Source organism: Pipistrellus kuhlii, unplaced genomic scaffold, assembly GCF_014108245.1.
Source record: "Pipistrellus kuhlii isolate mPipKuh1 unplaced genomic scaffold, mPipKuh1.p scaffold_m20_p_5, whole genome shotgun sequence".
NCBI classification, from domain to species: Eukaryota; Metazoa; Chordata; class Mammalia; order Chiroptera; family Vespertilionidae; genus Pipistrellus; species Pipistrellus kuhlii.
In genome coordinates this window covers 32,294,246-32,307,819 of record NW_023425551.1, presented here as the reverse complement: position 1 = coordinate 32,307,819, position 13,574 = coordinate 32,294,246, and the positions used below count along the sequence as shown (strand labels likewise).

General features: G+C 38.7%; 1 protein-coding gene across 3 annotated transcripts in view; it reads right to left on the bottom strand.

The window, feature by feature from the left end:
• The window catches only part of PDSS2 (decaprenyl diphosphate synthase subunit 2), a 177,090-nt gene that overhangs the window by 49,996 nt on the left and 113,520 nt on the right, over nucleotides 1–13,574 (bottom strand). For 2 of the 3 annotated variants that reach the window (XM_036413655.2, XM_036413652.2), the window contains exon 4: nucleotides 10,470–10,544. The exons of the other annotated variant lie outside the window; for it this stretch is intronic. In XM_036413655.2, the coding sequence (XP_036269548.1) occupies nucleotides 10,470–10,544 (75 nt within the window). The remainder of the gene's footprint in view (nucleotides 1–10,469; nucleotides 10,545–13,574) is intronic. 3 annotated transcript variants of the gene reach the window in all.

Sequence of the window (13,574 nt, the reverse complement as noted above, 5' to 3'; positions counted from 1 at the left end):
CTCACATGACACGATAGCTGGCGAATGATCCAATAGAGAGTGAAAGCATGCCCCAAAATGAAGCGTCACAATCTCTTATAAACTGATCTTGGAAATGACACACCACCATTTCTGCTGTGTGCTATCGCTCACACAGACGGGCCCTGCGCAATGTGGGAAGGGAACACACAAGGAATACCAGGCAGTGGGCTCACTGAGGGCCACTTTGGATGCTGGCTACAACAATGATGGAGTCTGTGATTAGAGCAGAGTCAATAGATCCGAACAGTTTAGTCTCTTAAAACATTCTGCAAATAGTTTTATAGAAAGGTTCTTCTGATATACACAAGGACCAGCCAGGTTTGAGATTGTTTTGCCACTAAATAGAACTACTGTTTTATTTGTGATTTTAACAGGTAAAAAGTGGCATTTCACTTAAATATGGGCAGTCATTTAATTTACTAGCCATTTGTAATTTCCTCTATTTATTCATTTGTTAAAGATTACTGAGTATCTTCTATGTACAAGGCATTGTTCTAGGTGTGCATGCCAGTGAGCAAAACTAGTATCCTCGCACTCATAGTTCTTACAGTCTAGGTAGGGAAATTAGACAATCAGATACCCTCACAAACATACACACCTACAAACTGATACTTCCAATGGGGGAAATGAACCTGAGTGAGGCTAGGGTTTTTGTGCATGGTTTCTCTGAGGAAGGGACACTTGAACTAAATAAGAGATCTGTCATAAAGATGGAGAAGCATGTTCTAGGTTTTAAGGGTTGCACATACAATGGAAAAAAGGCATATCTGAGGAATCGGAGAAGGCTATTGGGGCTGATATGCAGACAGTGAGGGTGAGAATAACACAAGACAAGTCTGGAGGGACAGACTGGCATCAGACTATGGAGGGTTTTTTGGGTCACTTCCAGGATTTCGGCCTTTATCCCAAGAGATATGGGATGTCTCTGGGGTTGAAATGGTAGCACAACAGCGTCAGATTAGCATTCTGAGATCTCTGGTAGTGTGAAGAAAAGACTAAAATATGGGAGGACTGTATACAGGGAGGTGAAGAAGGAAGTTATTGGAGTAGCTCAGCCAAGGGATAACAGAATCTTGAACCATGCAAAAGGGTAGGCACGGGTAAAACCAGGCTGCAGTTTATGCCCTGATGGTGGGGGAGTGATGGCATAAACAAGGTACTGCTCTTGATTACTTCTATACATTGAAAGCATATGTCCCTGCAAAGTTCATATGTTGAAGCCCGAACTGCCAGTGTGTTTATACATTTAGATTAAGGGAGTAATTAAGGTTAAATGAAGCGATAAGGGTGGGGCTCAGATCCAATGGGATTAGTGTCCTTTATAAAAAGAAACACCAGAGAGATGGCTCTGCTCTCTCTCCACTGCGTGAGCACATGGTGAGAAGGGGGCCATCTGCACGCCAGGAAGAGCCCTCTCACCAGAAACTAAATTAACCAGAAGCTTCATCTTGGACATCCAGCCTCCAGAACAAATCAATTTCTGTTGTTTAAGCCACACAGACTATGGTATTTTGTAATGGCAGCCTGAGCTGGCTAACAGAACTACCTTCTTATAAATCTTAGGATTCAATGAGTGATGTTGTGCAAGTATATTTATACTTTCTTTGCAATATCTTTTTGCCATGGTCTTAACAACCATCATATTAACATATTGCCTTAAAATTTGTTCTGGTTATCTATCTCTGGGTAACAAGCCACCTCAAAACTTAGTGGCATAATTACATTTTATTCTGCTCACAGATTCTGTGGGTCAGAAATTCAGAAAGGGAACAGAAAGAAATGGCTGCCTCTGTGTTGTGATACCTGGGTCCTCATTTGGGGAGACCTGAAAAGGGCTGGAGCTGGCTCAACGGAGTTACCAGAGACCCCCTTCCAATGAGATGGCTTATTCCCACACACACATCAATCAGGTCCCCCTGGGACTGGTGATTGACGCACCTTCCCAGGGCTTCTCCATTCGGCTTCTCATAGTGTGGTGGTTATGTTCTGGGAGGGAACGTTCAATGACAGTGAGTGCTCAAGATACCTTTTTGTGGCCCAGCCTCGGAAATCAGATAGTATCACTTCTACCACACTTTGTTGAGAGAAAAATCTCAATATCACACTGAGATTCAAGGGAAAGGGACACAGATCCTCAATTGATGGAAGGTGATGAGAGGAACGTTAAAAAATTAGTGGTTTACTTTTAAATCACCACACTCTACTTTTGAAGAGAATACTCAGGAGACAACTTTCTCTTGCTTCTTCCAAGTTATGCTCTGGCTAAGGTGGCGACACAGGAGGTGGATGGAATAAAACAACTACAGGGGTAAGGCTGGAGAGGGGCAGTTATTAAGGTTTCCTATCAGACCCCTAGGTTTCCTATCTGAGAACCTGGATGAATGATGGTACTCATTGTGAAGATAGAGAACAATGGAATAGGTTTGAAGGGGAAGAGCATATATCTGGTCTTAATATGTACTGAGTCTCAGATGCTTGTGATACCCTTGAGTGGAAATACTGAGTAAGCAGCAAAATATCTGGCTCTACATCTCAATAATCTGGGATGGAGATATAAATTGGGATTCACTGGCATACACAGACAGTAATCGAAGGCGTAGGCTTCATTTTCTGAATGGTCTATTCTTATCCTGGGATCAGAATGGCATTCTATTTAACAATTTACATGCTTAACAGTAATGCTTCATCTCTCTGGCAAATAAAGTCTTTTTAAGATGTTTTATTGTGATACAGTCAATGAGTGACCTCGAGTACCTCTAAATGGTATATAAATTCAATTAACATTTAACAAATAAAAACATTCACCAACAAGACCCACTCAAAACTTGAGGGTCTACTTAATCAAAAGGGCCATTATATGTACTAAGCTTATTCACCAATAGTTTTTCTGCCTTCTCATATCTATACTTATCTTCACTTTACCACCTTTGCAGATCTACTAGTAACTTAATACTCCTGTATTTGATTTCTAATATGTTCCCTTCACAATACATTTGCTGCTTTTCCTTTAAATAAAAACATTTTTTTGGATTAAAAAAAATGTATACAGTATTATTTTTTAAATGTGGTGGGCACTAGATGTTTTATCTTATTATTAAGCTATATTTATGTATAAATATATTTATTTATGCTTGATACATTTTAAAACAAGTCACATTCAATTGCCTTTAAATCTGAATAAATTCAACATTTTTTTTTGCAATGAATGACTTAAGACTGTGCCAACTTTATGAAAAAAATAGTTGTTAGTAAAATCATAGGTATTTATTACCAAAGTCTTGAATATGTCAGTGATATAAGTTTGAACAGATGCCCAGCAAACAATAAACATGACATGGCACGTTTTATTAGCTTTTGAATATATGCCTTGGGTACAGTGTGAGGGACATGTTATGAGTAAAAGCATCAGCAAAAGACCTACATTAATACCTATTTTTGCTAACTGACAGAAATCCAAAGAGAATTTTTGCTTTTGCAGAAGCAGGCAAAAAGTGTAAAGAGTGTTTAGCGTTTGTTTTGCAGTGAGCCATTATAGAGGTAGTGCATACCCTGAGCAGCAAGTGTGGCAGCACCAAGCTATTACTCTGGGAACTACACTCAGAAACTCAGCATCAAGTCACCATAGCTTTGAACTGTGTCTGTGAGCATCTGAGCCTCATCCTAATTGATTTTATTTGTCCATTAGCAAGAATTGTGCTCTGAAGTATCAGAAAGCCCCAGAGAGCTTATAAGGGTGAACATTTTGTGCAAAACTGGATGTAATTAAGCATTTCAATTATGGTAGATGCGATAAAGACACTGTGCAAGAGTTGAACGTGCTTGTGTCTACCATTCGCTCTTTTTACATGCAGAGAGAAAGATTCTTAAATGTAACCAAAGTTACTACTGGTTATGCTAGTAGCAAAGGGGCTCTTTTAGTTAGTATCCAGTAATAGATAAAATAGAAAGTCTATTGCCCGAGTGAACTGATGGGTGTACAAAGTATTGTGTTCTGGTAAATTCTTTATACTTAAGGAGAAACTGGTCAGTTTTTTTTTATAAGCTGAAACAGAAAGCACTGGATGAGGATGGTGATGAAAGTGTTGCAAAAGTGGAATTTACAGGTAGTTCTGGGTGGTTTGATTGTTTTTTGAAGTGAGGGCAGTTTCATAGCTTAAGGTTACTGGAAAGGGTGCTTCAGCTGTTACTGAAGTTGCGGAGAAGTTCCCAGAAGAACTTAAGAAAATAATTATAGGAGACAGTTATTTGTATAAGCATGTTTTTAACTGTGACAAAACTAAAATTTATTGGAAAAAACTGCTGAGCAAGACATTTATTTTGATAGAAGAAAATCAGGCTAAGAAGAACAAGTTTACCCTAATGCTTATTATTAATGTTTCTGGTGATGCTTTCCTTAAGTCTCTACTAATGTACCATTCAGAAAATCTGAGGGCAACTTACAGGTATTGATAAGAAGAAATAAATAACATAAATAGCCCAATGGTTTTTAAAACAATTGAATTGGTAGTTACAAAAAAAAAAAAAAAAAAGTCCCCACAAAGCAAGGTTCAGATGGCTTCACTTGTGAACTATATTAAATGTTTAAAGAAGAAATAGAACTAATTCTACACAAACGCTTCTAAAAAATTAAAAAGAGGAAAATACTTCCCAATTTATTTTAAGGCTGGCATTATTGATTAGATTCCTAGAAAGGAAACAGGAGTGGGTGAGAAATAAATAATAAAAGAGTGTGTTGAGCCGAAACCGGTTTGGCTCAGTGGTAGAGCATCGGTCTGCGGACTGAAAGGTCCTGGGTTCGATTCCGGTCAAGGGCATGTACGTTGGTTGCGGGCACATCCTTGGTGGGGGGTGTGCAGGAGGTGGCTGGTCGATGTTTCTCTCTCATCGACGTTTCTGGCTCTCTATCCCTCTCCCTTCCTCTCTGTAAAAAATCAATAATATATATATAAAACATACATATATGTTGAGGTCCCCCAGCTTTGATGATTTATTAGGAGCATTCACAGGACTCAGAATAGAGTTAGACTCACAGCTACGGCTTATCGCAGCAAAAGGATACAAAGCAAAACCAGCAAAGGAAAAAGGATGAAGTCTGGAGGAAACCAGATGCAAGTTTCCAAGAGTCTTTCTTCTACCAGTGGAATCACACAGGATGTGTTTAATTTCTCCCAGAATTAACACATGTGAATGAACACATGTGATAACACATATGAAATGTGCTAGCTGCCAGGGAAATTCATCGGAGACCCAGTGCTCAGGATTTTTTGTTGGGGTTGGTCATGCAGGTATCCTCTGCCAACAGGTGCCAAAATCTCAGGCTCTAGGTGTTCGGCATAAACCACACTGTCTGTAAAAACACTGCTGGCGAAAATACTCCTAAAATTTAGGTTCCCAGATGCCAGTCAATGGTCAACCTTACAAATAGGCTTTTCTAAGGATAGTAAAATCCTTTTCTGCACAAGGGTTTGCAATATGAATATAATGCAAATTTTCATATGCAATATGAAAAAATTATTACTTTCTGATTAAAAAAAATCTCACTTTCAGAATTTTTTATATTCAGAATGTTAATCACAGTATTGTTTCTATTAGTTAAAAAAAGGTAAACAAGTATCCAAAAATTGTGCAATGGCTTAGTAAATTATAGAATAGTAGTATAAAGCAATATTAAGTAGCCATTAAAATTACATTTCTTTTAAAAATATTTTTATTGATTTCAGAGATGAAGGGATTGGGAAAAAGAGATAGAACCACCAGTGATGGGAGAGAATCATTGGTTGATTGCCTCCTGCATGCCCTACATCTGGGATTAGTCCTCAATCCAGGCATATGCCTTGACCAGGAACTGAACTGTGAACTCCTGATTCATAGGTTGATGCTCAACCACTGAGCCACACTGGCCAGGCAAAATTATATTTTTGAGGAACAAAAATGATTATTCTAGGGAGTAAATCAGCATAAATCAGTACACACACACACACACAAAACACACACACACACACACACACACACACACACACACATCTATATAATAAAAGCCTAAGCAACCTTTATAGCAGAATGACCAGAACGAGCCGAATCTGGTTTGGCTCAGTGGATAGAGCGTCGGCCTGCGGACTGAAAGGTCCCGGGTTCGATTCCAGTCAAAGGCATGTACCTTGGTTGAGGGCACATCTCCAGTGGGAGGTGTGCAAGAGGCAGCTGATCTATAATTCTCTCTCATCGATGTTTCTAACTCTCTGTCTCTCTCTCTTCCTCTCTGTAAAAAATCAATAAAATATATTAAAAAAAAAAAAAGTCTGTGTCTATCATTAAAAAACAAACAAACAAAAAAACCCCAGAATGAACAGAACGACCGGTTGCTACGATGCTCACTGACCACCAGGGGGAAGATGTTCAACGCAGGAGCTGACCCCTGGTGGTCAGTGCACTCCCACGGTGTGTGTGTGTGTGTGCTGCTCTGCCAGAAGATGGGCTCCCGGCTGGTGAGTGCAGCAGCAATGGCAGTGGCGGGTGGCAGCTGCTCCTGCCTCCAGGCAGCACTAAGGAGCAGCAAGCCAAGCAGTAAGGAACAGTGAGCAGCCGGGTGGTAAAGAGCAAGGGGTCCTGGACTGTGAGAGGATGCAGACCAGGTTCAAGATCATTATGTTTTAAAATATTTTAGATATAAAGGTTTGTGGAGACAAAGCAAAGATTTTTGCTAAAGTGTTAAATAGTGTGTACAGTGAGTAATATGAGTACAATGTATAAGGCAGCTTGATTCTCAGAATGGCAAACAACCATTTAAAATGCACTTTTTCTATTTAATATGCTTCTTTCTTCAATTAGCTAACATCGAAAAAATAGTAAAGCAGAGAGATTTTATAAACATCAAAGAAAGTACATTAACTAATTTTTATTGAAAGGAAGAAATGATTCACAAACTAGCAAATCTAAAACAAAAATGCTTCTTTTTGATAGCTAGAACAAAGGATGAATTTCCTAAATTACTTTGAATGTTTCATGATCACAATTTATCTACAATCTGTATTACTAAAATAAGTCACATACGTTTTTGAAGTTTTAGGGAGGGTTGGATAATTACACCACAAACTTCTGGAGTAGGTGATTTCCAACGTATTCAGTCCCAATTCCCTTCCATGTGCTCTAACACATCTCCTTCATTGCTCAGACACTGCTCCACAGAAAGCTATTTTTGTATTGCCAGATAGATTCTCCAGCAGGGCATCAAGTACCAGCTGTATAGAAACAGACCACTATTTATCCTCTTACCCCTAGACAGATGAGTGGCTTGCAGCTTATTTTAAATCACAAAGCAATTCCTTTGTGACTGGGGAGGTTGTGCAACTCACTTCCCACATGACCTCCACTTGTGGGGCTTCCAGGTCCCGCCAGAACAGGAAAACCTTGAAGCACTCCATGTGGGGCAGTGCGCTCTTTGTCTCTGAATTGGTTCCTGGGCCAAGTCAGAAAAACCAAATTCTAAAAAGCCATTTCAATGGCAAGTACACTTAGAGAGAGGGTGGGTGGGTGGCTGGGGGGGGGGGGGGGGGGAGCGGGAGACACCAGAACTTTTCTGGTTAGGTAGAGAACGTGGTTAACCTAAATTGAACATGGGGCACAAATGGAGGCAACAAAAAACAGTGGTTGAGCGTTCACCTGTGAACCTGGAGGTCTGGTTCGATTCCAACTCAGGGAACATGCCCAGGTTGCAGGCTTGATCCCCAGTGTGGGGCAAGCATGCAGGAGGCAGCCAATCAATGGTTCTCTCTCATCATTGATGTTTCTCTTTATCACTCTTCCTTCCTCTCTGAAACCAATAAAAATATATTTTAAAAAACACACACACAAAAACAAAACCCCACACCTACTGCCTCAGTTTAGCTAAGCAATTTTTTTTTTTTTTAAAGAAATGTGTCTGAGGAAGTGGTGGGGAAAGAGGGCAGATGAACAAACTATTACTATAGTTTCTTCTGAGTAAAACCTACTCACTAATCAAAGTCAGCAACTGCTGCTTGCTACATGGTAGTTCATATATGATCAATAGTCCTTCAAAGACTTTTTTCTGCTTCATCTTTTCTTTCCAGGAATAAATAGATTATATGTGACTTGGAGTAAAAAAAACCTGGGTTCAGATCATGTCCCTGTCAAAATATGCATTAACAATTTCCAGGCACTATACTTTCCTGCCATTTGTCACTTCTGAATTTTAGGCTTTACCTCTATGAAGTGGGTACACCAACAAATGTCTCCCTTTCATAGATGATTGTGTAGAAAAAAGTATAAGCAAACTGTAAAGTGCTATCTAAGCTTTTATTATTGTTGTTGCTAATAGGTCTTCCAGACATATAGAAAGTACTCAACAAATGTTCACAAACTTATTAATGAATTGGGCTAATTATAGTGGGCAAATGACAATAGTGGCTAAATCATGAACCTTTAAACCACATGTGTCAAACACAAGGCCCGAGGGCCAAATCCGTCCCGCCAGGCCTTGCAATGTGGCCCGCACTGCGCTGTCATCACTGCACTCCGCTGAGTTTCCATCACAATGACAGTTTATGACTGTTCAGTAAACCATTCGGCCCGCGATTTAGGCTGGATTTTAGATTTTGGCCCCTTCTCTGATTGAGTTCGACACCCCTACTTTAAACCAATAACAGTTTCACTTCAAATTTAATGGATATTTAACTGTAAAATATTAATATTTTACATAAAACTAAGTTGAATGCCTTGAAAATATCCCAGAGGAAAACAATGCCTTGACTGCCAAAAGAGGTCGCTGTATTCATCATATAAAGGTGAATCCTAGCTATGGCAGATAGATATTAGCAAAGCTGGTTTCATTAAGGTATAGAGCCAGGTTAGGAGCCTGACTCAGGAGTTTAAATCTCAACTAACAAGTTGTGTGACGGCAGACAAATTACTTAATCTTTTCTAAATCTCAGTTTTCACATACATTAAAAGAGAAATGCAGTAGCATAGACTATATAGTACGATTTCTGTGAAGATTAAGTGTAAAAACATAGGTGAATACTTACCATAGTGATGCCTGGTTAGCTATTGATCTTCATCAGACTCTCGTAGGGGTGTCGAACTCAATCAGAGAAGGGGCCAAAATCTAAAATCCAGCCTAAATCGCGGGCCGAATGGTTTACTGAACAGTCATAAACTGTCATTGTGATGGAAACGCAGCGGAGTGCAGTGATGACAGCGAGGTGCGGGCCACATTGCAAGGCCTGGCGGGACGGATTTGGCCCGCGGGCCTTGTGTTTGACACATGTGCTCTACAGGATGACTTTCTTTGAGTAAAACTAAACCAGGAGTCCTCCATTTTACAATCTACTATTCACCTTTAGCCATGGTGAATCATGCTATGTTTTTGACAATCACAGCAAAAGGAGATCACTGTGGTCATATATCCTGCCAGGTCTTCACATACACTATGCTGCTTGGGAGATCTTATATATGCTTACTGGGAACTGTAGTTCCCTGAACTGAATATTAGCAGACGTCCAAAGTATAATTCTTCACATTTCACTTACCACTCTCTGAACCATACAGACTCCCTGGGTTATACTTTTAAATTTCTTATCCAAGTTGCTCATGTTCTATGTTTCACTTCCAATAAAATTTATCTTTCTTTTTTCAAATGGAAATGTCAAAAAGCTCAAGATGTGCATACATGCATACTTTTTCTCATTTGCAGTGAGTGAAATCTTGTTAATACAGAAGCTAAAGAAGCTAGAATAGTGAAAAACTATGATAGGAACTCCTTATAATAGTATGTACCATGTTAAATGATGATGGTGATCAATGAAGCAATTGCTTCACATTTAATATCCTACTGAAATGTATTAACTGCATTAAAGAGAGAGTGAAAGAACCTACCCCTTCTTGAGATGTCCTGTCAAATGAATCAAAAACCTTAATTCTAGATCTATAGAATTTATCAAAATAACCCAACTGTGCAACCATTAAAATTCTTATCACAGACAATTTAATAATGCAGTAAATTCTGGATCTTGGATATAAAAGCCATTCCTCCACGCCCTCAACAGTCATCTTCTTGAAATTACACCTACTCCTCTGGGACTGGGAAGGACCCTCCTCTGGGGCAAAGCTGGGCCCAGTCACCTCAGCACGAGCTGTCCCTTCCAGTCTGCTTGTCTGTGACAGTGCTACCTGCCAGCAGCAACCTCCTGTCTACTGGACTGCTGCAGATTGAACAGACTGTGAATCCAGCTAGAGGATAAGAGGTTGTTTTAATTGGCTAAATCTGTGATGTACTAAGCGTATGGCCATGAATTTGTAGCCAAAACACTAATCTAAAAAAAATGTCATGTGCAATTAAAACAGAAAACAAAAATGACATTTTCACTCATCAATTTTAGTTTTGCCACAAGAGTTTTTAAACTAACATTTTACAATGACTACCGAATCCTTACCTTTGCCGAAATAGAATTTTCATGGTATACTCCTTGCACCAAGTCCCTGAGAGCACTTGCTAAAAGTTCCACAACCTAGAAAAAAAAGATAAAAAATTAAAAGAAACCGTTTTAAAAATTCATCTGCATTTTTACCTCAGAAAGCCTCAGAAGGCTTAGAAGCAAGGTAGTATTTGTGTTTGATAGAGAAAAAAAAAACAGAGTTATGTGCAAAGATTCTGGCAAATGGCATTGCCCACCTGGATAGTAAGCTGTGATCCAATTTTTTTTCCAGTCATAAGTTAAGCAAAAAATCTTGTAAGCACAGCATTTAACTAATATACATGAAAATCCAGTAATTGCCATTTTGAACATAAAATTAAATTTTATGTGACTAATGAAATCTAAACCCAATTTATTTTCTGTATGTTTATTTCTGTCAGGTGGATACTTTTTCAATATCCCCATTCTGGGAGCCATTACAATGCTAATAGTCATACTTAATATAGAAAGGAAAGCAAATGCAAAAAAATAGTTAACCTTTCCAATGTGTTCATTTTATTGTATTTAAAATGCACTATGGATATATTCAGTGTAGGGACTCTGGGTCAAACATACCTTATTTTCAAACCTGAAAATTTTTACAGAAACATTGTACTATTTGAAATCGTATTCATTAAAACGTATTACTTTCAAGGTTCAGGCTATTTTTTTAAAAACCACACACACAAACAAGCAAAATCAAAAGCCTTGAACTTGTTCCAGAATGTAACATAAGCAGAAAACAGTAAATTGTCTCTTTGGAACTACTGTACAATTTAGAGTTGTTTGCATAAACCATCTTAATTCAAAAGGATAAAATAGTGCTATTTATTATAATGATCATAGCAGCCATTTCAAACAAAAATTCCTCAAGGGAACCCTATCCCCTTCTTATGAAGTCTTACTATCTTGTATATTTAGCTTCCAATATTATGCAGTTGTGTATCTGATTATCACTCTTTGTTTCCTAAAATTTAGCTCAGTTTTGATTGAATTAAAGGATTTTGTTTCAGCTTTTATCATTCTTGTAACTGAAGACGTTTTTAAACCAAAGGATACAGATCCAAACATCAAGTTATTTCAATTTCAGGTACCCTGGATTTAATAAACATTTTCTTTGAGGCAAATTATATTAATTTGTAGAAAGATTTGCTTTACAATCTTAACACATGAGCACTTACCTCCAAATTTATATTTACATATATACTGTATGACACACACAAGGCTGCTGCTATGGAAATTTTGCTCATTAAAAGCATGTCTTTTTCTAGCTCTGCAAACAGGTTAATTTGTAAGACCTATACAAAATTTTTTTTTTCTTTTTTTTAAATCGCATTGCCCTTTAAGTAACCAAATACTTAAGAAATATTGTAGCAATATGAGCTGCAGAGGAACTGGAAGGACAATGATCCTACAGTGTTACCAGATGTGTTGAGTTATTTAAGTGGGGAAAAGAGAAAAATGAATGGATTTTTTTCCCCCTGAAGGTATCAGATAAGCCCTATTCCCAAATCCAGGAGGATTGAGTATCGCCAACAGGTCTATGAAAGACTGCAACTAAATGCACAGCATCAGATTGGATTACAGTTTATACAAGCAACATCTCAAGATCCTCCTGATGGCTGGACACATAATACAGACCACTCACTCGCTAAGAAATGTTATGGTTTTGAAACAGTTTGAGCTCTGAGACCAGCGCTGGTAAAGTGAAGAGGGATTTACAAAGAGAAAGTCTGACACTAAATGTCAAAATGACAGTATGAACTTTTGACAAAGAATCTGGATCTGTATTTCTTTACTTTCCTAAAATTCCAGACAAGGCAGACCTGTACTTACAAATTCATAATCTGTAAATGACCTACACTTCCAAATGGCCATACTTACTTGGACAGAATATACCTTCATAGCCAATGACATTCATCAAGGTACAAACTTTGGGCTATTGTGGGTTAACAAGTCCAGGAAGATAAGAGGTTACGAATAGCTTACGGGAATTGAATGTGGCCCAGGCAAGGGTGACGTACTCAGTGCACACATAAATCTCTTTTCATTGCCTAAAATGCTTATTTATTTTTTTAAAATATATTTTTATTGATTTCAGAGAGAAAGTGAGAGGGAGATAGAAACATCAATGATGAGAGAGACTCATTGATTGGCTACCTCCTGCACAATCCCCAGGGGATCGAGCCTGCAACCCAGGACTGAACCCAGGACTCTTTAGTCTGCAGGCCAAGGCTCTATTCACTGAGCCAAATCAGCTAGGGCTGAAATGTTTACTTTTAGTTACTAGTATATCAAAGAGAGATGTGTTTACGTATCATCCTCCTCTAAAATTGCAAATATTTACAGGAAGACTTCAGGGCTACCAGCTACACTACTTTAACAAAACTAATCTTTTCTTTATTATACTAGGGGCCCGGTGCACAAAATTAATGCACTGGGGTGGGTGGGTGGGGGGTGTCCCTCAGCCCGGCTTTAGATAAGAGCAACCATGAGAAACATTGAAGGACTTCTGTATCTCAAGTCCAAGGGGCCAAGCAAACACTTTCTGAAGAAGAGAGTTGACAAGAGCCTGGATGTTAGCCAGCCTCAGAAGCCCATCAGATTAGACTGGAATGACACAGAGCAGGTGAGGAGCCACAGGCTCTACATTCTACTTCAAGGCCTTACTACTTATTCAGTGTGAGATCTGGGGCAAATCAATGAATTTCTCTAAGCTTTAGTTTTCCTCAACTATAAGACAAGGAATGTTGCAGAACATAATTCCTTAAAGTCCCTTCCAGTTCTAAGGTTCTGAGCTTCTATAAACGTATATCTTAGTATTTATAATTAGGCATATAAATGTAAAAACTACTTTTATGATAATCTTTTCTTTTCTCAAGGACCTTTTCTTCTGTCTGAATTCTACTGATCATTTGTGAAACTTTTTGTAGCCAATCCCTCTTGGTTCCAGTACCTAGAATTAAAAGGAAATAATTTCCATTTTTTAAAAACCATTCTCCCTGTAGTCCACACCACCAGCAGTAAAAAAGTCCTACTTAGGTCAATTGCGGAGACTTGGCGGGCTCTAAGGCTTGGGAGTAA